The sequence below is a fragment of the Oryctolagus cuniculus genome, chromosome X, assembly GCF_051225735.1.
Source record: "Oryctolagus cuniculus isolate XC-2025 breed Fujian yellow rabbit chromosome X, ASM5122573v1, whole genome shotgun sequence".
In the NCBI taxonomy this organism is placed as follows: Eukaryota; Metazoa; Chordata; class Mammalia; order Lagomorpha; family Leporidae; genus Oryctolagus; species Oryctolagus cuniculus.
The window spans coordinates 23,421,700-23,447,547 of record NC_142888.1 but is presented as its reverse complement, the minus strand read 5'-3'; the positions used below and the strand labels follow the sequence as shown (position 1 = coordinate 23,447,547).

The window sequence follows — 25,848 nt, the reverse complement described above, 5'->3', positions numbered from 1 at the left end:
TTCCCTTCTTCCTCCATGCTTCAAAGTGTAGGCCAGTGTTAGAACATAGTAGGCTATTTATAAGCACTTAGAGAGTTATTTAAAATAAAAATACTGGGGCTGGCTCTGTGCCACAGTGGGTTAACGCCCTGGCCTGAAGCACGGCATCCCATGTGGGCACTGGTTCAAGACCCGGCTACTCGGCTTCCAGTCTGGCTCTCTGCTATGGCCTGGGAAAGCAGTAGAAGATGGCCCAACTCCTTGGGCCCCTGCACCTGCATGGGAGACTGGGAGGAGGCTCCTGACTTCTGGCTTCGGATCGGCACAGCTCTGGCCATTGTGGCCATTTGGGGAGTGAACCAACGGATGGAAGACCTCTCTCTCTCTCTCTAACTCTCCTCTCTCTGTGCAACTCTGACTTTCAAATAGATAAATAAATCTTTTAAAAAATAAATAAATAAAAATACTATGCATTTCATTTTTCCCTCAAATTTGTAAAAAAGACATAACACCAAAGTTTGCTCTAGACTACCTAGATGAAAGGTGACATACAATTAGATTTATACTGCTTCCAGATCCTAGTTCAAGATAAGTTTCCAGCATTACATGTGCTAGCTGATAGTGATTTATTTTATTTGCACCTGAAGTATACTCTGTAAATGGAAGCCTTTAAGTAGTGTTTTCCCCTTAGTGGATGACATAATTTTTTCTGGAATTGACCTTTTATACTTTCACTTTCATTTATAAGTGATGCTAAATTTTTTGGAAAAGCACACTATGTTCAATCATATCATTGCTATCTAACACATATATTGTGCTGCTCCATAAAATTTCATAGAATAATTATATCAAAACTTTTCTTTATGCAGCTTCTCCATCTATTTTAGTATTTAACTTCCTGATAAATAAATAACTGGGAAGTTTATACACTAGCAGTTTCTTAGTAGCAGAGCATAGTACAAATGTCATAAATCTGACAACAGGTTGAGGATATAAACTTTTTTCAGTGAGAAATAAAGAAACAACTGCAGATAAATCTTCCAATAGTATCATTTTTATCAAAGATTACCTATCAGTATAGACTATCATATAGGATTTGAAAGAAAACAAAAATATTTAGATTGAATTGTTAAACACTCTGGATTCCAAAGTACCACTCTGCTCAGTGGGAGTGACAGGGATGTTTTGGAGTCAGACAAAGAGTTGGAGAATGTTTCAAATGGCCATGACAGAGAACCGGAGCTGAGCAAACCAGAGAATCATGAGAGATTTCTCCTGCTGCTCCGAGATTCCTGTTATGGGCAGAGACCAGTTACAGAGGCCCCAGTGTGTTCATTCAGGGACTTTTCCTACAAGTCTAGATTTAGTTGGAGAGAAGGCAGTTGAGTTGGACTAATTCAATGGTTTAGCTAACTATTATAATTTTTATTTACTTATTTGAAAAGCAGAGAGAGAGAGATCCCCCATTCACTGGTTCACTCCCACATGCCCACAACAGCTGGAACTCCAATGTGGGAGGCAGGAACTCAACTTCTTGAGTCATCACTTGTTGCTTTCCCAGGATGCAAATTAGCAGGAAACCAGAATCAGGAGTGGAGCCTGGACTCAAAGTTGTCGCTCCCCCTCTTCGTGGAGGAATGACACTAAACCCTGCCTAGGCTTCATATCCGAGTCACAGCACCATTATGTCGCTCCCCCTCTTCACGGAGGAACGACACAGGACCCTGCGCTGTTCTTTTGTCTGCTCGGCCCTCCCCGGGTTTGCTGCTGGTTCTTCCCGGGTTGGCTACCAACCCTTCCACCTCCGTGGAAGGGCGGTTCCCCCTGCCACTTTCCCCACCTCCGCGGGGGAGCAGCACACCGCCGGCCGGCTCTCTCGGGGGCTGCACAGGTGTTCCCTTAGATGTTCCTAGTGCATGCCATCTCTCTCCTCCTTTATAGTCCTCCTCCGCCAATCCTAACTCGGCTGCCCACACGCCGAGTACGCTGCTCTCCTCCAATCAGGAGCAGGATCAGCTCCTGGAGGTCATCACTCAAGTTGGCAAGAGGCAGCTGCGTAGAAGCTGTTTTCTTCTCTCTCAGCGCCATATTGTGGGAGAGCAGATGCATAGAACAAGTCTTAATTCCAGTAACTTAGTCCAGTCCGGGTTGCTCCCCACAAAAGTCAGGTACTTCAATACAGAATGCGGGCATCCCAAACCATGTCTTAACTGCTGTACCAAATGCTTACAACTGGCTCATTTCTTTATCCAAAAAAGAATCAGAAAAATTACAACTATCTTTGCTTTGTGATGAATGCAAAAGAAAAAGAAACCAAACGCCAAAAATGACTCCAGGAGAGTTGACCTAGTCAAGAGCTCTCACTGAGGGCTTACTTCACATTTGAACACATCACTGCCACACTGACCTAGCAATCTTTGTCTCCAAGTCCATCATTCCATCAAACTAGGAACAGAAAACCCTCCTTAAACAGCTTTTATTGTTCTTCAAGTCTTTCTCTGTGTTTAGAAAGAAATAATTGAGCTTTGGATTTTTCGATCAGTGAAGATCTTTAATTTTTATACTTTGGAATGGCCCATTAAGGAATGAAAAATGTGTTTAATCAAGTGGCCTCAGCACATTGTTCAAGGTCTGTATTATCCACGTCTTTACCTAAGGAAGATGGAACATAATGATTGTTTCAATGAGAAATCTATCCACAATCCCTTAATGTTAACTGAGGTTGATCTATATATATTTATATTTGATTACACACTTGAAGGTCAGGGCTCCCTCATGTGTTGAATAAACATACATGAGTGGTGTTGATGCATAGCAAATGGTCTATTTTATGGAAACTACGACACAAATGCTCATTTTGTTCACATTCAGTGTTTTTTTTTAATCCCTGTATAAAAGTAGCTTTGTTTTTAAATAAACCACTTTAAAAGTTCTCATCTGGCCTATGAATAAATGTTTCAGACATGCTTTGATTATCAAGAGGGTCATCAGCATATAGACTCTGACAATGACTGATTTCCTCTGATAAGGCTGCAGATTTTTGATGAGCAAAATGACTAAACATAATGAAGCCATTTTATGCTTGTAAATACATTACTCCAGCTCTTCAAAAGCACCAAGAAATGTCCTTCATGAGACATGGTTTAGAAGAATCACAGAAATTAAGAGCTGGGTGAGACTAAATGGGTCTTCTCGCACCTGCTATTTCACAGAAAAAGTACAGAACTGACTCATGCAGTACATTTATTTTTTTCACACTGGATTATTGTTCCCTTCAGTGCAGTAAAGCATTATAATAGACAACAGAGTCAGCTTATATGGCCTGAATCAAAAGGTCAGCATTTCTTGCCACTAAAAGACTAGCACTAAATCAAAAACACTTTTTTTTTCTCTGCAAGAGAAGTAAATATTCTGAGTCTTGAAATTTGTTCAAAATTTCTAATATGCAGATAAGGTAGGGCATGGATTATCCATGACACAAGTAGATTTTTTAAACAAGTGGTTGTACAATTATGACCTTTGCTAGAAATGTCAGGAACAGGAAGGTCCAAAACACACGTGCGTGCATGTGTACATACACACACACACAGAATGAATCCTCCAAACCTTAGCCCAAAACATTCTTATCACTATGCAATTATATTTTAAGAACAAGCAGAGAATGGAAGTGACATAAAGCAACTTCACCTTTATCTACATGAACAAAGAGTAAACCATAATAAAAATGTATGGTAGAGATACAGGCAAGAAAAAGAATAAAGGATGTAAGATAGACGTCTCATAGAAACTGTGAGAGTCTAGAGGAAACGCCTTTACATCTCTTCCCTGGTGCCTGTTTACTTTTTACTACCAAATATGCTAATCATGGTATGTACTTAGGTTTTGTGCTTAGCTGTCTCTGTTCACATATATAACCTTGTATTAACAAAAATCCAGAGGAAGACATAAAGTAAATCATCCTCCAGATGTGACACATTTACACATTTTCTCACATTCCTTTCCTGGCTAGAGTGCTCATAGTTGAATATAAAAGTGCAAGAAAGAGAGGATCCTAGTTACTGCAGTTTTAAATCATCTTACTCTATAACTGTTTCCTTCCATCTCACTTCTAGAACCCTCATCTCAGTAATTCTGACTCTATTTACAAGTTAAATCCAATGATCCTATCATGTTTTCACTACTCATTCAACTTAGAATCTGTGCTCTATCAGCCTAGTTCTCCAAATATGCCTTGAAAGACCGCGATCTTCTCTGCCTCATTCAAAATCACCTGGAAAAATTCCAGGCCTGGTTAATCCTAGTATTCTGCACAGCTTCAAAGAGCTGAGCATGGCTAGAGAGAGCCCATAACCTCTATGACTGGTTTCATTTTAAAATTATGACCAAATAATCCAACTGAGTTGCCTGAAATCTTAACATATTTTCCTAATTTATTCCCTATTCCATGCTCTGAGAAAATAGATAATTCCTCCTTGCCTACTTTCCTTTGTCTAACATCCAAATTCTCACCTAACTACTTTACGTCATTTAAGTGATTACCTAAATACCATTTTCTCAGAGAAATCTTAACGCTGGATCTAAAATAGCCTTATCCATCACCCTCTATTTCCTTACTTTGCTTAAAACAACTACCTCATGCCATATTCACAATATACAGATGTATGTATACACACACACACACACACACACACACAGACGTATAAGGGTACTTCAAAAAGTTCATGGAACATGAAATTAAAAGGTGAGTTAATTTTTGTCCAAAATTGTTTTAAATTCATGCACTGTTTTTAATAAAACTCAATTTTTCACGAACACTTTGAAGACCACTTGTATGTATGGGTTTCATATTTTTTGCACCAAAGTAAACTTATTTTAAAATTTCATTTCCATGAACTTTGTGAAGTATTTATGCACTGTCTGCTTTCCTTACTAGATCATAAACTCCATAGAGAGAAGGAATTTTTCCTGTTCACCCTCATCTTCTGATGACACAGAATCTCTCAACCTTGGCATTATTGACATTTTGTGTTAAATTAATTTTATTGTGAAAGCTGTCCTGTGTATTGTAGGATGTTTAACAGCATACATGGCCTTTACTCCGGTACATGCCAGTAGTATCCACTTAGTTACAGCAACTATAAATGTCTCCAGGTATTTACAAATGTCCCCGGGGTCAATGTGGGAGCAAAATCTACCCTGGTTGAGAACCACTTCTCTAACACAATGTCTGGCCACAATAGGTGCTAAGTAAACATTTATTGAATGAATGAGTAAATAACCAAACCACAGGACAGAAAACATCCCAAGAAGCAACACAATTTATTGTTCTAATTCCCAGCAAAACTATATCTGAACTTTGCCAGCAAAAATGAATTTATCTTATTTTGATGACATCTGAAGAGAAAACAAAAGATTTTATACCAAAGTTATCAACCTCAACTCCAAGTTATACTCACAACATGGGGGAGCTCAGCAAAACTGTTGATGCCAGGCCCCTCTCTATACCAATTAAACCAGCATCTCATGGGATGGGGGGGGGGGCTAACATATTTTTTTTGCAATCTCCTCCTCTGATTCTGGTTTGCAGCCAGGGTTAGTATCCCTGTTCTTTTCAATCCTCCAAAGACTAATTCCATAGCCTGAGAATTCTCATCATCAGGACATTTTTTCCTCACACATGAGCATTAGTGATCAGTGACTCTGAAATGGAAGAAAGCATACCTCAGCATCATCTACTTCCTGCTCCATTTATGGGCCTTCTGTTCATCCATGTTCATCCTAAGTAAGGTAATTTAAAAATTAGTGTTCTATTCTTGATAATTCTAGTAATTAGAAAAAAATGTATTATCTTGCAATCTATTTGTTATAATGAGTTGTGCTGTGGGAGAAAATTCATTCTGTCACACCCATTATTACAAAGGTCTTGAAAAAATACTGTGTGAGAGTCTTGACTTACTGTGCTAACAATCTAGAAACAAAATGATTATAAAGAAGCTGATGGCTAGAACATAATCTGTAAGGAAGCAAGGTTAACATTACACATTGGAGAGTTCCATCAATATTTACCTAATATATGATGGTCTACTAATGACAACATTCACAAGTTTAAGTGTTTTCAAGTATACAAAGATTTCTATTTCCTAAGTAGTACTTTATAATTTGATAAATGAACTCTAGTTCTCAAAGATGTATAGTTCTGAAGCAAAATAAATATTTTCCAATCCTAGAGGAGGTTTCTTAAGGGAGTATGTGTCTCTGTGACTTGAAATTGAAGGACTGTCAGCTAAAAATCAAATAGACATAATACCTATCATCATATTACAATCACTATTCAAAAGAATAATGCTAATTAAATTCCCTAAGCAAGATAATGTGGTTTACACAAAATTTTGTTTGTGCTTCAAAGTAATATATGTTCTGTAATTATTGTGTTCAGAATTCTTTATATATGTGTCAAATAAACAAAATTTTTAACAAAAAAACTTTTCCTTTAGTTTTACTCTATAAGAGGCATCCTTGACTTATCAAAGCATAACATTGCTTGGTAATTTTACCCATTTCCTGGACAATGAAAGAATTTCTGAACACCTTAACTCAATTTATCCTCCTCTCAATGCATAAGCTATCATTATCTTGCACTTTAATTAGGGATATAAGTTAAATTTCCCAAGATTTTGTTATCATTGTTTCATGCAGTTTGTAAAAATTAAATGTACCTTTTAATTACTCATTTATTCCTGTATGGCTCAAATTTCTATCTAGAACCATTTGTCTTTTGCCAGAAGAGTGTTAGTATTTCTTGAAGTACACTTCTGCTAATAACTAAATGTCTCCATTTTTATTTGCCTAACATGTTTAAAATTTCATCTTCATTTTTGAAGGGTACTGTTGTTGGTTAGACATCCTAAGTTCACAAATATTTTCTGTCTATATTTTGAAGGTGTTGAGTACATTGTCTCTGAAGGCAAATACATTGATTCTCAGTTTCCACTGTTTCTGTGAAAAGTCAGCTATCATTCTTCTTTCATTTGGAAGAAAATTTGTTTTAAGGCAGATATTTTAGAGCTGTTCTTTTTCTTTTGATTATCTGAGATTTTACTGTGATGTGCCAAAATATGAGTTTTATTTTATTTTATTCATTCTGCTTGGGGAACATAAGGTTCTTGTGTCTGTGGCTTGTGATCTATACTATGTTTCCTCTGCTTGCCTCTCTCTCTCTGCCTTGGGAAGCTGACTATATGGATGCAAATGGTTCCTGTGCACTCTGGTTTCTGGTAGGTTAAACCAATGAGGCACACTGGTAGACGATAAGAGGGAGGGAGAAGGGATGGGGATAATTTTTCCCTTGGTTCCCTGTGTGGGAGGTCACCTTGGGTTTTCTGTATCTATTAACAAAAGGTTACTGTTCCCCTCAGTGTGGCCTTGTATTCACAACTACTTAAACCTTTCTTTCTTCTTAAATTTCTGGTCTTAGAAGTCATGACTGCTCCACTGTTGCTAGCCCTGGGTTCTTGCTGTTCACCTGCCCAGACCTTTGTAATTAGTCCTTTTGTAAATGAATAGTCTTCAATTTATGCTAACTTGAGTGTGTCATCTGCTTCATCTTGGCAACTTGACTGAGATAGGAACTGGCACCAAAAGTAGCCGGTGATGGTTAATTTCATTCACTTGGCTGGGCCGCAGTGAATGTTTGTGGTTAGGATTTATATTTAAATCAGTGGACTCTCAGTAAAACAGCTTATCCTCCATAGTGAAAGAAGGCCTCACCTAATTAGATGTATACCTGAACAGAAAGACTGACCTCCCCAGAGTGGAACAGAATCCTCCAGACTTCATCTGCAACATTAGTTCTTCCTGGTTCTATAGAAAACAGCTTTCAGATTCTGACAGCAACTCTGTCCTGTCCTGTCCACCCCATGGGTTTTGGATTTGCCCGGGCTTCACATTTCCTACAATAATTAGCTCATATATACACATATACTAGATATCTTGTTGGTTCTGTCTCTCTGGAGAATCCTAATACAGGATAGTTGGAAACACAGCCACTTGAAGTAGATTCTCAAAATGAAGTTATGGAAATGGGTTGTTCCTATATTGAAGCACATGAATAATCTTCTCATTAAGAAGAAATGGGGGCCAGCGCCGCGGCTCACTAGGCTAATCCTCCGCCTTGTGGCGCCGGCACACCAGGTTCTAGTCCCAGTTGGGGCGCCAGATTCTGTCCCGGTTGCCCCTCTTCCAGGCCAGCTCTCTGCTGTGGCCCAGGAAGGCAGTGGAGGATGGCCCAGGTCCTTGGGCCCTGCACCCCATGGGAGACCAGGATAAGTACCTGGCTCCTGCTATCGGATCAGCGCGGTGCGCTGGCCGCAGCACGCTGGCCACAGCGGCTATTAGAGGGTGAACCAACGGCAACTCTCTGTCTCTCTCTCTCACTGTCCACTCTGCCTGTCAAAAAAAAAAAAAAGAGAGAGAGAGAAGAAGAAGAAGAAGAAATGGGCACAAGCAGTCCATGGGATAAGGTGACATCAAGAGTACTCACTTTGGCCGGCGCCATGGCTCACTAGGCTAATCCCCCGCCTGCGGCGCTGGCACACTGGGTTCTAGTCCTGGTTGGGTGCCGGATTCTGTCCCGGTTGCTCCTCTTCCAGTCCAGCTCTCTGCTGTGGCCCGGGAGTGCAGTGGAGGATGGCCCAAGTGCTTGGGCCCTGCACCCGCATGGGAGACCAGGAGGAAGCACCTGGCTCCTGGCTTTGGATCGGCGCAGCGCGCCGGCCACAGCACACCGGCTGTAGCAGCCATTTGGGGGGTGAACCAACGGCAAAGGGAAGACCTTTCTCTCTGTCTCTCTCTCTCTCACTGTCTAACTCTGCCTGTCAAAAAAATAAAAAAAAAAAAAGAGTACTCACCTTATCACCAGATGATGAAATGCAGGTGGAAGGCAGCACAGTGGAGGTCAAGTGACTGTAGCACTTAGTCTTGATGGCAGCCAAGTTTCTAATAAATAGTGTGGAGTCATCTGGTATCTTGTTATAGCTTTAGAAAACACAGAGGAAGGAAATATAAAAGTTGTGAAAATAAAATGAAGGACATTCATCAAAACACTAGAAGGCCTCCATGGTAGGTTTAAAAGAGTCCCTCAGGACTAGTACTATGATACAGCAGGTTAAGCTGCCCCTTGTCAAGCCAGGACCCCATATAAGTGCTGGTTCCAGTCCAAGCTGTTCCACTTCTGATCCAGTTCACAGTTAATATGCTTGGGAAATCAGTGGAAGATGTCCCAAGTATTTGGGACCCTGCCATCCACGTGGAAGACCAGGATAGAGTACCAGGCTCCTGACTTTGGTGTGGACCAGCCCCAGGCTTGTGGGCATTTGTAGCATGAGCCAGTGAATAGAGGATCTCTCTCTCTCTCCCTCCGTCCCTCCCTCCCTCCCCTCCTCCCTCCGTCTCTCCCTCTTTCTCATTCTGCCTTTAAAATAAAATAAATAAATAAATCTAAAAAAGAAATAAATGGAGCTTAAGAAATAAAGAAAAGGAAGGAGTCCCTTATATCTTGCAGTTAAGCAATATCACATTGATATATTACATTGATGGTATTAGATGAACTTGTAATCACAGGGTAGTAGATGTGGAGCCTAAAATGTTCTGCTTGACATATAAAAGAGGCCTGTCATCTACTTATTATTTGTGACAATAATTTGAGCATATGACCACCTGAAATCAAAAACATTATTCATGACTCAGTGTCCTTCATATACAATGATGGAGTTAAAAAGTTAAAGTGGGGGGGGGGGCAGTGCTGTGGTGTAGCGGGCAAAGCCCCTGTCTGTAGTGCCAGTTTGAGTCCTGGCTACTCCACTTCTGATCCAGCTCTCTGCTATGGCCTGGGACAGCAGTAGAAGATGGCCTAATAGCTTGGACCCCTGTACTCACGTGGGAGACCCAGAAGATGCTCCTGGCTCCTGGCTTCAGATCGGCACAGCTCCAGCCATTGTGGCCATCTGGGGAGTGAACCAGCGGATGGGAAATCTCTCTCCCTCTGCCTCTGCGTCTCTGTAATTCTGCCTTTCAAATAAATAAATAAATATTTAAAAAAAGGTTAAAGTGGGGGAGTGCAAGGAACAGAACAGGTGCTGTAGTCACTGCCTCTGTAGCTGGGCAGGAGTAGCAGTAGAAGACTATTGAAACCTCCAAATTTGATTTGGGGGAGCAAAAACGAAAATCGGTTGTGGTAGGCTGGGTCATTAAATCCCCCCGACATGATGTCTGCCTCAATCCCCATAACCTTTGAATGCGTTGCTGTACCTGGCAAAAGGCATTTTAGAGTTGATTAAGAGTCACATAGAGGAGACGTGGGGATAGAAGCACAGGTCAGAGAGGAGAGAAGATGCTGTTGTGTTTGGAAGGAGTCATGAATCAAAGAACCCAGTCTCCAGAAGCTGCAAGCAGCAAGGAAATAGATTTCTCATAGAGTTTCAGGAGGAACACAGGTTTAGGGACTCATTTTAGACTTCTGACCCTCAGAACTCTGAGACAGTAAGTTTGTCCAATGCTGTTTTACCCTACTAACTTTGTGGCAATTTGTTACATCAGCAGTAGAAAACTGAAAAGGTGGTTAAGAATTTGAAATCTTCCATCTGCTTACTCCCAAATGCCCACAACAGCTCAGGCTGGGCCAGGAGGAACCCAGGAGCCTAGAACTTCTTCCAAGTCTCCCATGTGGGTTGCAGGATCCCAGGTACTTGAGCCATCATCTACTACCTCCCAGGATGCATTAGCAGGGAGATGGATCAGAAACAGAGGAGCTGGGACTCAAACCCAGACTCCAGTATGGAATGTGGAAACACCAAGAGGTGCCTTAACCCCTGATGTGGCAAAACCTTAACAATTGTTAAATCTTTTGCTCCTCTTCCAGTCCAGCTCTCTGCTGTGGCCCGGGAGTGCAGTGGAGGATGGCCCAAGTCCTTGGGCCCTGCACCCCAATGGGAGACCAGGAGGAAGCACCTGGCTCCTGGCTTCAGATCGGCGCCATGCGCCAGCCACAGTGCCCCGGCTGCAGCTGCCACTGGGGGGTGAACCAACAGAAAAGGAAGACCTTTCTCTCTGTCTCTCGCACTGTCCACTCTGCCTGTCAAAAAAAAATTGTTAAATCTTAAAAAATATTAAAAAAAAAAAAAAAGAACTCGAGCTCTACTCTCAGACCATAGTACTCAAGTTTAAGCCCCTCTCCTACTACTTACTGTATATATGACCTTGGACAAGCTACTTAGTTCTTTGAACTTCAGTTTCATCTCAAAAACATAGATGATAGAAGAAATCGGAATTCTTCTGAGGTTTTGAGAGAATCTTTAAAGTCATCTGGAATTTAGTAATTTTCAGTAAAAGTAGTTGTTCTTCTGCAACAACGTATAATTATGTTATTTGCTCCTTCCCTGCCATGTTATATATTTCATTCTACAGTTATAGAAGTTTTTAAAAGGGCCCCGCACACGTTTTTGTATGAGGAAACAAGCTATGGGAAGATAATTTTTCCAAGTAACCGGAAGTGGACAAATCGAAGTGGCTTGTATTTAATATACTTATTTACTAGATAATGATGAAAGGACAAGTTATGTGCAAATAACCACAGCAGTAGGCACTAAACCAAAGCAGTAGGTCTAGACCGAGTGACACCGGGTTACCCCATACGACCCACACTGGCACCACGTCTAGCTCTTTACCATACATCCTTTGTTTCCAGAAAGGCTGGAGGCAGCGAGAAAGAGGCGCTGCTTCGAAAGGCAGTAGTCACTGTGCAGCTTCACTCTCCAGAAGTAGCCGCGGCGCCTGCCGCGCCCCGAACCCGCCGTGTGTTCTCAGCACCATGACGACACAGAGGCGGGGCCTGCGTGGCGGAAGGCGCCAGAGCATAAAGGGGGCGGGGCCTCCCCGAGGCCAGTGCGCGGCCGCAGAGTCTGAGCCGCCCGTCGCTCCGCCCCCTGGGAGAGTCGGCGCCACCATGGAGGAGTATCACCGCCACTGCGACGAGGTACCGCCCCTCGGCTACTTGCGAGACCCCCCCTCCCGCCCCTGTGCTTCTGGCCCGGGGGTCGTGGCTGGGTGGTCTCCTGGTGCCGGACGGCCACGAGAGTTGGGGTGCGGCGTCCTCCGAGGCCGAGTCCTTTCCGCAGAGCCGGGGGTCCGCCCCGCCGGTGTTGGTCCTCTTATTCCGAGGTCCTGAGGATGGGCTACGAGACCCGGTAGCAGGGACGGCCTGGAGCACTCGGGGCGAGCAACGGGGTCGGAGCCGGGGTGAGGGTGTAGGAGACGGCTGACTTGGGGTGTGTGGGATGGGCGTAGGGTTGCGGGCTCCGCCCATCTGCCGGGCCGACCTTGGAAACCGGTCTTCCCGCTGCTTCCTCCACTCCTTGGAGTCCCCCAGAGTAGGTTCTGCAGCCCCACAGCTCGGGCACAGTGCTCCTTCTCCCGGGAACACTGCCTGGACGGAATGGAAGGAGATGCTTTCCGGATTAGGAGCTCTTGCTTACTGAGTCAGGTTTCCCTAGTCCTCGCCAGAACCCCGTGATGACAGTTGTTATCTTGCTGTTACTGAGGGGAACTCTCAGTTCATGGCGGTTAAGAGACTTGCCCTAAGTTAACATTGCCAGAAACAACAGATGCTCGATTTGAACCCAGGCCTCTGACTCGACAACTAAGATCTTACTTCACTGTAACCACTAGGAGGATGAGGCCTACTGGATCGCAGCATAACTTGGGACGGCTTGCAAGAGCAGAATAAACGAAGTTGTTTTCTGTCCGGTGGATGGTACAGGAAAATTAAAGTAGGCACTTACTGTACAGGCAATGTTAGATCTCGGGAAGGGCTTGTGGTCCCGTGGGAATCTTCGGGATGTGGGCCTCTGCAGAAGCTGTGATACGGGGAGGCGTGCATCCTTACAGGTCAAGGATAAAGAATTCTAATTTTAGAACCGAAGACTTGAGGCCCAGGAATACCGTGGCTGGCTCACCCTCAGGCATATCTCACAGTAATGGCTCAGAGGAGCTATTTTCTGCAGTACTTCCTACATATGTATATTTTAAAAGAAAGAAAATGGTCTGTGTTGCCATGGCCACCCTGCACATCCAGATTATTAGATGACTTTCCAGACTGAAGTGAAATGAACATCATTTGATTCATAGGCCACTTTTTAAAGTAGATAAGGACCTGATTTGAACATAGAAAGGATAATTTTAATGAGGTCAAAATCTCTCTTTTCATAGTGTTCCTAAATACCTTTTGTTGTTGGAAAATTCTGTGGGGCAATTAAATTACTCAAAAAAATTTAAATCTATACTCAAAATTATTTAATTTCAGAATGTACTTGTTTCAACTAATTTTAAATTATATAGTAGTTTTTACAAAAATGCTGATGACATAAAGCACATCAAAACATCTTCATGGAAACAATCATGTATTACCTGAAGTATCTTGGTTTAGATTTCAGTCTTATCACATAACGCAGTTCTATATTCCAGGATATTTAGATGTCATTGATCATTGCTGTTAATTCAAGATTCCAACAAGGTACTCTAAAGAAAAGGTGAAGTTGTCAGTCTCATTTATAGTATTAAAATGGTATTAATTTTTAATGATCAAGTATTTCTATAACGTTTAATTCTGGAAAGCCACATTTTTGCCTTGCATACATTGAAAATAAAATTGAAAATAATCTATTAAGTACTCCCTTCTTGTGGGCCCTGTTTATTCTCTCGCTTGGCTGAAACTCTTTCCTGCTTATTTCCTGACCTTTACAGTACAATGATTCTCAATCTAGGGTATTTATCAGGCTCACTGGCATAAAGTACTTTTCAAAAGAGATATAGTTGCCTATGCTGTGCTCCAGACCTGATGAATCAGAATCTCTAGTGAGGTAGATGGGGAAGACATTCTGTGTTTTTAAGTGTCCAGAATAGGACTGGCAGCCTCAATGGACCTGATGCTTCTTATCACTCATGGTCTCCTGTCACTGACACCTTTCTAGGTTAGCCTAGGGTATTCTGTGTAGCAACATAGCTGCCAAAAACGGAAGCCTGTGTTGAAAATACTTTTGTCTTTTGTTTTCTATTAGGTTGGCTTCAATGCTGATGAAGCCCACAATATTGTCAAAGAGGTGAGTTAATAAGTTGTATCCATCTTGAAGTTTGTGCCATTAATGGAAATTTTAAAAAGCTGTTTTTTGACTTTCAGTGTAAAGTTAGAAGCATATTGTTAAAACAATAGTATTTTAGATATTTATTCACTAACTCTTTATAGGGGTGCTTCCATGTTTTGTTATATGCTATTAGGCATTTGGGGTATACTCTGAAAGGGATACTTAAGAACTTTCATATTCTAGAAAGGTGATTTACTGTTTTCTAAAATTGATGCTTTCTGATTTGAATAAAATAATTTTTATTTTAGTAGGCTAAACATTATTTTAAGTAGTACTGTTATAAACATGTGCATGTGTGTATACATATATATACATGATTTTTATAATATAAAGCATATGTATAATATGTGAGACTACTTCAGAGTTCATGAAAAATGGAATTAAAATATAGATTTATTTTGTTGCAAAACTTTGAAACCCATATATATATATGAGGAGTCTTTAAAAAGTTCATGAAAATATGTATTATGAAAAAACTATGCATGAATTTCAATTTTTTTGCACCTAAACAAGCTTGTCTTTTAATTCTATTTTCCCATGAACTTGTCGAAGTATCCTTGTATATGTGTATTTCGTCAAATATGTATAAGGCCCTAGATATGTCTGCTTTTGGACATTGCATGCTTTTAGCCCAATATAATTGGAAAAATAGTCAATGCCTTTTAGATACCAATACAATGGTAAATCAAAATCTTAAGAAAACTATTTGAAACATGAAATCTGATCCTCCTCCTGCGAGGCAAATGGAAAAGAAGTTCTTTCTGGGAACCAGTTGTGACTGAGGAACTTTGATTATTCTCTTGGAATCACATACAGCCTTCACTGTGGGTAAGGTGGTTGTGAACACTTTAATGGTCCTGAGTCATCTTTAACTTTGCCAGATCCCAGGGAAAAAACTGAGTTGGCCTAGCAGGCAAGTTTATATTGTGGATATATCTGTTAGGACCTATGTCCTGGCACGTCCCGATTGTGTTAAGCCCAGGCTCAGTGGGCTCTGCCCTCTTATTTGGTTCCCATCATCAGTGCCTCACCTGCCTGGAGACACTGAGGCACCAGCTCCCCCAATAACTCATCTAGGTTTGGCCTCATAGGGCTAGGATCAACTCAAGTTCTGTGAGAGCTAGACGGGTACCTGAAAATTGTGCCATATTTTTCTAGCTCAGAATCATATGTTAGAACTATATAACCCAGGGATATTTAATGATTAAAAACAGAATGCAATTTTTTTAATACCTTGACAATGCAAAAGCACAAATGAGGGAAATTGGAGGCTGGAAGAGGGAGTGGAGGTAATGAGAAGGACAGGAATGATAATACTCTCATTTTTCAAAGTGAAAGTCCAGAGAGACTATCCTTAGTGAGTGGAACAAGAAAAGTATGCTTGGGTTTGAATAAGGCCTCCTCCCTTACTCAAATTCCAAACTAAAGGAAAAGACAGAAGAATCACTAGAAAGAACAAAATATCTCTTTACTGATTGAAAACTAGAATGGCAATTGTAGCTTCTTTTAACTCCCTCTCAGTTCAGACCTTCAAAGAAGCATCCAAGAAAATGAGTCAGCAGAAGAGACACTTGCCTAAGCTGGTGCCTTTCAATTGAGTAGAGAAGGAAGGAGAAACTCCCAAGTCCAGGATGCTTGGGAGATTCGCTCTCTCAAATGAGAATGGTGGAACAATGGTTGTAACTCACCCACTAGTAAACTCGTTCCATCTCCATGTACACAAGACCAGCAATGTTAAATAAAAAAATTCTCCTTGTAGGAGAAAACATTGGGAATGGAAAAGAAACATGTTCCTCACGGCGTCTATATACTGAAGTAAAAATAGTGAATTCACGTTTTTGAGAGAAGAGGGTAGGAGGAAGGTGGAAGGTGGTTTCAGGGGAATAAATTTCCATCTGTATTATACAGGAGTTCTATGGATGTTGTCTATAACTCAAATTGAGAAATTGTGATATAAACAATATTTGTAGACACATAAGTAATCTTGGGAAGAAATGAAAATGGGCAGTTGTACACTAAAGGTGTTTTTCTTTGGGGAATGGAAGTGACTATAGGAAAGGAAAGGGTGCAGAAGGAACTCCTTTTTTATTGTAAGCTATTCTGTTCTGGTGAATTTTTTTAAAACTGTATGTTTGTTACTTTTTTTTATTAGGAAATTCATGCTTTTTAACCTGAAATATACATAGTGGGCAGTGCCTAGGAAACCGCTGGATGTACTTTTTAAATTTATTTTTATTTTAAAATATTTTAACAGACATTTAACATTGTACATATTTGTAGATTACCATGTGGTGTTTTGATATGTATATATACTGCATAATGTCCAATTAGAATAAATGTATCCAGTTATTCTTAGGTGTTTAAATTTTTACTGAAAAGTGATCCCTGTTAAATATAAGAGTGGGAATAAGAGAGGGAGGAGATGTACAATTTAGGACATGCTCAATCGGACTTGCCCCAAATGGTGGAGTTAGAAACGTGCCAGGCGATTCCAATACAATCCCATCAAGGTGGCATGTACCAATGCCATCTCACTAGTCCAAGTGATCAGCTTCAGTTCACAATTGATCACACTGATAGGTCTAAGAGTCAAAAGGATCACACAAATAAGACTAGTGTCTGCTAATACTAACTGATAGAATCAAAAAGGGAGAGAACGATCCAACATGGGAAGCAGGATACACAGCAGACTCATAGAATGGCAGATGTCTTAAACAGCACTCTGGCCTCAGAATCAGCCCTTAAGGCATTCAGATCTGGCTGAAGAGCCCATGAGAGTATTTTAGGCATGGAAAGCCAAGACACTCTGGCAAAAAAAAAAAAGGAAGACCTAAATGAAAGATCTCTGCGAGTGAGATCCCAGTGGAAAGAATGGGTCATCAAAGAAGGAGGTACCTTTCTCTGAAGGGAGGAGAGAATTTCCACTTTGACTATGACCCTGTCGGAATAAGATCGAAGTCGGCGAACCCAAAAGGCTTCCATAGCCTTAGCAACTCATGCCTAGAGCCTAGGGAGATTACTGACGCCATAAACAAGAGTGTCAAATTGTTAAGTCAACAACAGGAGTCACTGTGTACTTACTTCTCATGTGGGATCTGTCCTTAATGTGTTGTCCAATGTGAAGTAATGCTATAACTAGTACTGAAACAGAATTTTACACTTTGTGTTTCTGTGTGGGTGCAAACTGATGAAATCTTTACTTAATATATACTGAATTGATCTTCTGTATATAAAGATAATTGAAAATGAAAAAAAGAATAAATATCTATTTACTCAAACCTTTAATATTTCTTTATGATAAAACAGTCTAAAATACTATCTTTTACCTTGTTATAAAGAAATATCTAGTATATTAACATCTATAGTCACCCTACCACAGAATTCTTACTCTTGTCTAGGCAGGACTTAGTACCTGTTAATCAACCTTCCCTCTTTCCCCCTTTCCTCCCCAGCCTCTGGTAACCACCATTATTCTCTTAACTTCTGCAAGATCACCATTTTACAGACTCCACAAATTAGTGAGATCATGTGATACTTCTCTTTCTGTGCTTGATTTATTTATTATTTCACTTGGCACAGTGACCTTCAGTTCCATCCGTGTTGTGGCAATGGACAGGATTTTTATCCCTTTTATGGCCAAGTAGTATTCCATTGTGTGTATGTACCACAATTTCTTTACCCATTCATCAGTGAGTGAATACTTAGGTTGTTTCCATTTCTTGACTATTGTGAATAGTGCTGCAGTAAACATGGGACTGCACATGTCTCTTCAACAGACAAAATTCACTTCCCTTGGGTATATAACTAGGAGTGAGAATACTGTCTCTCATGGTAATTCTATTGTTTTCCACACCGGCTGTACTAATTTACATTCCCACCAACAACGTGTAAGGGTTCCCTTTTCCCCACATCCTCTCCAACAATTGTTTTTTTTTTTATTGTAGCCAAACTGGAGTGAGGTGATATCTCATAGTAATTTTGATTCATGTATGTGTTGGCCATTTGTTTGTCTTCCTTTGAGAATTTTTGAATATGTTTTAGAGCATCAAATTTACTTAAACATTTGTGAGAGGGACTTACTTAAGCAATGTAAGTAATTTAACCAAAAACATTTTCCAATTAAAACAAACTCTGGGGTGGGCATTGTGGTGCACAGATTAAGCCTCAGCTTTTGATGCCAGCATCTCATATCACAGTGCCAATTCGAGTCGTGCCCATTCTGCTTCTGATCCAGCTACCTGCTAGTGCACCAGGGAAGGCAACGAATGATGGCCCAGTTACTTGGGTCCCTGCCACCCATGTGCGAGACCCAGATGGAGTTCCTGTTGCTAGCTTAATCCTGGCCCATCCCCAGCTGTTGCAAGCATTTGGGGAGTGAACCAGTAGATGGAAGATCTGTCTCTCCCTGTCTCTTTCTGTCACTCTGCCTTTCAAATAAATATATTTATGTCTATTATATAAATAAATATATTTTATATAAATAAATGATATACTGTAAAGTTAAAAACATGTGTCACTTGAATTTTTATATGAAATATGTGACTTCAAAGAGATCTCATTTTTTATAGGTTACTTTGAGATATACAACTGTTTTGTTTCCTCCTCCTCCTGTTTCTGTGAGCCAACTCTTGTGTGCTGTTTAAACATTTCCATAGAGGCACTTGAAAGACTTGAGTGAACACTAGTTTAAACATTTCAGCGTTTCCTGGATGATAGTTTCATCAATTACTTGTTTTCTTTATCTCTTGTTGTTCTTATTTTCTTTCCTTTGATTCCGTGCCCTTAAACCCATGCTAATATATTTTCCTGCTAAACTCTTAAAGCCACTCATTTATCAATAATATGCATGTATTTTTTGAAGATTTATTGATTTGAAAGAGTGACAGGGAGAAATACACACACAAACACACATCTTCCATTCACTGGTTGATTCCCCAAATGGCCAGAAAGCCCCAAACCAGCTGCCTTGGTCTCCATCTAGGTTTCTCACATGTGGGTGCCAGGGTCCAAGTATTTGGACCATCTTCCACTGCTTTCCCAGGCACTTTATCAGGGAGTGGGATTGAAAGTGGAGCCTCTGTGAGTTGAAACAAGGTTCCAATACGGAATGCCAGCATTGCAGTGGCATCCTAACCTGCTGCACCACAATACTAGCCCCAGTGTGAATCTATTTTATTTATTGTTAGTAGTAGAATTTTCTCCCCAAAAGATCTCAAAGAGAAAGTTACAATGAAATTAACTTGAAACTTAAAGTGTATTTTATTTAAGATGTACAAATTGTGTTATCGAAGCCAATATTGTTTCAGTCACAAACATTTTTTTGAATACCCCCTATGTGCTCAGGTGCTAAGTCTGGCCCTGGGAATACAGAGCTGTTTAAGGACCTAATTTTTTAGTAGGACTCCAGATCAATGGTAATTAATTAGTTTAAATGTTAATTAATAGTAATTAGCAGGGCTATCCATGGTGAGATTCTCATCCCCATGGTGTTTTGTATTGTTTAGAGCAAAATTGGAATGGCCCTATTAGGTAACCTGAAAGGAAAATGAGTGCTGTTATTTTCTCATTAAGGAAAAGCCATCACAAGAGAGGCAGAGATTTGCCCACTGGTCATCAGTTTGGTATTGGTAACGCCAGAGTTAAAACCCGGTTCCCCTGATCCTTTAGGTCACTGCCCTCCTACTCTGTCATGTTGTTGGACTTTGTAGAATAATTTGAGAGCCACATTACTTTTATCAACTCCTCTGAACTATTCTTTTTCTGCAATTATCATTAGGGAAGATTTGATAATATTCAGCTTTTCTGTATTAATTAGTATCTTCATAAAGTTTACTTTATAGTACATGAAAGTTGTATGTGTGTGCATGTGTGTTATTAAGCTAGATTCTAAAAAATGAATGCTTTATTTTCCAAGACCTATCACTTGGATATGAAATAACAGCAGCAAAAATGATGATAAGAACAATAATAGTTAACTTTATTATGTGCTTGCTCTGTACCAGTCACTGTGTTTGAGTGCTTGGCTTTCATCACCTCATTTCATCCTCACAACAACCTGATAAGATGATGCCATTATCCCCACTTTAAGAATTAGGAAAATAGGAGTGTGAAGAGGGTAAGTTACTGGCTATAGATCACACAACTGGTAGGTATAGAGCTGGCTTTAAAACCTAAGATTGTAACATTAAAGCCAGTGATCTTAATCAGGTGTCAGAAGTGGATGCAAGTAAGCACTAGGGAAGATTATTTGACTTTTTCTTTCTAGAGCATCTTTATTCACTTTCAGTGGCAGGAGAGCTTGCTGTTTTATAGCTAAGCAATTACATAATATGAATGAGATTGTAATTGTTACACATGAGAATTGTGTTTTTAAATTAGTCCCATTCTATGTTTCTAGCATCTGAGGCCTAGTTTAAAACCCAGCTGTTTCAAAGCCACTCATTAACCAATTAATACCACTGTCTTGCAGTCTTTCCACCCCAAAATCCTTTTATGGCATACTTTATCACCCAGGAATAGTCTTTCTTCTATGACAGATATTAGAGTTCTTTTGTTTGTGTCTCTGCTAGAGTAAGTCCTTTACAACAGAGGCCATAGCATTTTTACTTTGATATGACCCATGGTATCTCACAGAATGAGATAATGCATATAGAAATGCTTTGAAAACTCTTAAAACTCTTTTAAGATTTATTTTATTTATTTTAAAGAGTTACAGAGAGGGAGGGAGAGACAAAGAAAGAAAGGTCTTCCATCTGCTGGTTCACTCCCCAAATGGCCGCAATGGCCAGAGGTAGGCTGGGCCAAAACCAGAGCCAGGAACTCCACCTAGGTCTCCTGCATGGGTGGTGGGGACCCATACATGTGGGATATCTTTTGCTGCTTTCCCAGGCACATTAGCAGGGCACTGCATCAGAAGTGGAGCAGCTGGGACCTGACCAGCATACATATAGAATGCTGGCATTGCAGGCAGCGGTTTAACCTACTCTGCCAGCACATAAAAACTCTTAAGCAGTTGGAAACAGTGCATAACAAATATTAGTGGGTGCATATTTTCTAATATATCTTATTGGGTAATACGTATGGTTTATGCTTTGAATAAATTTTTCTAAGAGTTTGCAGCTGGTGCTGTGGCGTAGCGGGTAAAGCCACCGCCTGCAGTGCCGGTGTCCCATGTGGGCACCGGTTCAAGTCCTGGCTGCTCCACTTCCAATCCGGCTCTCTGTTATGTCCTGGGAAAACAGTGGGAGGTGGCCTAAGTCCTTAGGTCCCTGCACCCATGTCGGAAGACCCAGAAGAGGCTACTGGATCCTGGCTTCGGATCAGCGCAGCTCTGGCCATCGTGGCCATTTGAGGAGTGAACCAGTGGATGGAAGACCTCTCTCTCTCTACCTCTCCTTCTCTCTCTGTGTAACTCTGCCTTTCAAATAAATAAATACATCTTAAAAAAAAGAGTTTGTGTAAAATTTGTTCTCTTGGCCTAATTTAGCTGTCCTCTGTCCTTTCAGTGTGTAGATGGAGTGTTAGGAGGTGAGGACTATAATCAGAACAACATCAATCAGTGGACTGCAAGCATAGTAGAACAATCCTTAACACACTTGGTTAAGTTGGGAAAAGCTTATAAATACATTGGTAAGTATCAGTTTTCCTCTACTCATCTTTGTCTTTGTGATTCTCTTTGAGTTTTGAAAACACATGACTTTTGACATAATCATCCAAAGATAATATAAATAATATCTAAAAGATATACATCATTCATTATGCAAAACTAGTTTAATCTCCTTTTCCTAAGTAGCATGAGCCTGAGCATTTGCATGGTTTTCTCTTGCCATTGAGACCCCTTCAGCTCTTATTGTCTTCCTTTCAGTAGCCCCACGCCTCTTTGTATGACTGTGAAATTCCACACCTACTGTCAAGTGGAATGTTTTCTGTGTTTGAATTTTGCCCACAGCACAAAGCACAGAATTGGACCCAGAATGTTCCTGCAAGGCAATCACCAATGGTTATAGCAATGATGTACAAACCAGCCAGATCCAGTAGGTTTAAGATTGTGATGGTAGATAATCAAAATAAGAGACTTTTCTTTTTTAAGAAAGTATTATATGGGGCCGGCACTGTGGCGCAGTGGGTTAAAGCCCTGGCCTGAAGCACCAGTATCCCATATGGGTGCCAGTTCTAGTCCCGGCTGCTCCTCTTCTGATCCAGCTCTCTGCTATGGCCTGGGAAGGCAATAGAAGATGGTCCAAGTCCTTGGGCCCCTGCACCCACATGGGAGACCTGCAAGAAGCTCCTGGCTCCTGGCTTCTAGATTCTGATCAGCGTAGCTCGGGCCGTTGTAGCCAATTGGGGAGTGAACCATCGGATGGAAGACCTCTCTCTCTGTAACTCTAATCTTCAAATAAATAAATAAATCTTTTTTAAAAAAGAAAGTTTATTATTTATTTGAAAGAGTAAAAAAGAGAGAGAAACAAAGAGATCTTCCATCCACTAGTTCACTCCCCAAGTGGCTGCAATGGCCAGGGCTGGGACAGGTCAAAGACAGGAGCGTGGAATTCCATCCATGTTTTCTATGTGGGTGGCAGGGACCCAAGCACTTGAGCCATCTTCTGCTTTCCCAGGTACATCAGCAGGGAGCTGGATCAGAAGTGTAGTAATCAGAATTTGAACCAGTGCATCTCAACAGTTTTAATTTTTTCAATCTACTTGCCGAATTCTTTGTTTTCCATTGTTTTTTCCACTTTTAGAGCTGTGAACTCAAGCAGTTCATTGTTGGCTCACTTTCCCTTTTTTGTAAGTGTCCTCACTTTGACTTTATTTGTAGTGACCTGTGCAGTGGTCCAGAGGAGTGCATATGGCTTTCATACCGCCAGTTCATGCTTTTGGGATACTACTTCTGATGGTAAGAGACTTAAGGCTGATTCACACAAAATTGAATTTCTAGTTAATTGAACAGGGCACTTTTTATCAAATACTTATTTATATCTGATTAAATTCTATAAAGACTTTGTCAACAGAATTGCTTTGCACTTACAATAAGTATGCCTTCTGACCAGTATGAAATGTGAAGACTTAAAAGGTATAAGGAAATAAGATATTAAAGCCTATATATACAATATCTATAGAATATAAATATATATTTTATGCACACACACTCCATGGTGATTTGCATGTTTTCCTGATATTTCAAAGTTTTTTTTGTGTGTTTTCAGGAACCTGTACTGTAAGATGGGAGAATCGAACCATGAACTGCATTGTCAACGTTTTTGCCATTGCAATTGTCCTGTAACTGACTAACAATGTTGGGTTAAAAAACCATTAACTTAAGAATTTGTCAGTGTATCCTTTCTGAAATGCATAATAGTTACTTACAAATATGCTAGGTGACAAGTGTGCAATAAGCTTCAGCTATCAACAAAAACTGAATATTATAAGCAAGCAATCTCATAGTATGTTGGCAGATTATATTGTATTCTATACAGTATCATTTAGATAGGGAAAATTGAATGTTGGTGAAAACTAATGTTCAAAAACTAAATGCAGAACTATGGCATGACTTGAACATCTAATCTTATATTTATACCAGCTTTTCACTAACATCACTATGTACTTAAGGAGATGGAAGAATCCATTCAGATAATGAAATTTCCTTTCATTTAGAGAACTTAACAGGGATAACTGTATGAACAAAAAAGCTACAGAGATAAATGTGGAGAAAATAATATCAATTTATTAATACGTCTTTTTTATTTCTTCCCCTTAGTCATATATAATATTTAGTGAGAAGCAATTTTACTTTTATTTCTATAAATTAATATTACAGTACTAACTATAATTAACCTGTTTACTTTTTCTGAGAATTGATAAATCAACTTTTTTTATTATTTCAAATTAGGACAAATTAAATCTGATGACTCAAATTTCCTAGTTAAGCAAAATTAGTTACCAGTATGATGAACAGTATATGACTCAAACAGCTGCCTTATAATTCATTCATTGAATGCAAAACAAAAATATGCTGAATTCCTATTATGAGCCTGTTTCTCTGGTAGGCATTACAATTATCAAGTGGTATTCAAATGCTAACTCCTTTTGGCAACTATTATGTTGGAAAACTATCATCTATGTTTGGGGAAAATAAAAGTTGTTTTACAGGTGAGGTAAATAGTGAATCTGGTTATCCATGTAGAAGTAAGCAAAATGAAAGGCACTTATTGGTGACAAAATTATAGAAGTAATTTTAAGAGTTGCTTATAGCGAGTTAAAATGCTTAAATTATGCAACTCTTAGTTAAAGGCCTTATTCGTAGTCTTAAATATACAAGTAGTAAATTTTTTTGCTTTAATTGCAATCATCTGTAAATCTAAATATATATATGGGGTTCAACTGAGTGAAGTATAAGTTGTAAGTATACAATCATTAGCAGGTTATCTAATATCTCAGGGCTTATGGAATGTAGTTAAATTTCTTAATAAAATGAAAAATTAGGGTACACAGCTGACCACCAAATGTGAAGTCAATCTGCTGTTTAACCTTGAAAACAATCAATTTTGCATATTATCACTGATACAAACACATATACAGAATGGAACCATGATTCATTGAATTTGGGAGAAAGAAGGAAAGCGTAAGATTAGCATTGACAGTATTAAGGTAGTATTCTTTTAGGAATACGATGTGCAAGTTTGATATTTTGCTGAATAACAATAATTGTTCAGTGAAGAATCAGAAAATTAAAGAATGGGTTTAATGCAGTGATCTATGTTCTTTAAAAAAAAAAGCTCATGAAAAATTTTCAGTCATGACCCTCATGTTACTTAATGTTGCTGACTGTTGTGCCCTTGAAAATTATAATAGTGACCAAAATATCTGTGCAGTTAAGGCTTGTTTTTGATTATTGTTGTTGAAGCCTAATTTTTTTTTTTAAAAAAGCATAATGAAATCATACTTCGTGGACTTGATACCTGCTCTGTTACTAGTGAAAATATAATAAAGATTATCTTCCTGTGCTGTACTTCTACTTCTGGATGATCGTTCAGTAATGAAAGGGAGGTACCATGCTTTCTCTAAGAAATTTTAAATAAGAGAAATGGGGAACAAAGGTGAATATCGAACCACATACATTTATTATGCACAATAAATATCACTAAAATAACAACCTAAGTCCAGTATTCATGTTATAATTAACAGTTTCTATTTCTGTTTATATTTTATGATTTTAATATAAAATTTTATTTAAAAATCAGTGTAAAATATATTTGGAACTATTTATTAGCTTTTAATGATTATTTTAGGCAAAGATTTTTTTCCCTATTTACTAACTTAAAAATAGAGTTGTTACTTTTTTTTAAATTAATGGCTTTAAGTGTGTAATATTAGGGTATTTAAATTAACTACTAAGTTGGATTTTTAAAAGCTATAATTTATGTTTGTAAAGTACCAATAAACTGCCTACATGATGGCAACATCTCATTACATTTTCTCTAGTAAAATGTACTTTAATGCTTTTCTTTGGAAGTTAGATATTACCTAATTGTTAATCACTGAATGTATTTTCACCACCTACATTTATCATTATATTTTTAAAGTTATCCTCTGATGTTTAGGATTACATTTTTTCAAAGTTTGAGTAAAAATAATTGTCTACTCTTGATAATAGTTTTTTTAAAAGTGAGAGAAAAGA

General features: G+C 39.5%; 1 protein-coding gene across 1 annotated transcript; it reads left to right on the top strand.

Moving 5' to 3' along the window:
• The first annotated feature begins 11,959 nt into the window (after nt 1–11,959).
• Nucleotides 11,960–25,179, top strand: DYNLT3 (dynein light chain Tctex-type 3). Its single transcript, XM_002719831.6, has 5 exons — nt 11,960–12,007; nt 14,088–14,129; nt 21,677–21,800; nt 22,990–23,067; nt 23,378–25,179. Exons 1-5 carry the CDS (start codon nt 11,978–11,980, stop codon nt 23,452–23,454), a joined length of 351 nt encoding a protein of 116 aa, XP_002719877.3. The 5' UTR covers nt 11,960–11,977; the 3' UTR covers nt 23,455–25,179.
• Nucleotides 25,180–25,848: the final 669 nt, after the last annotated feature.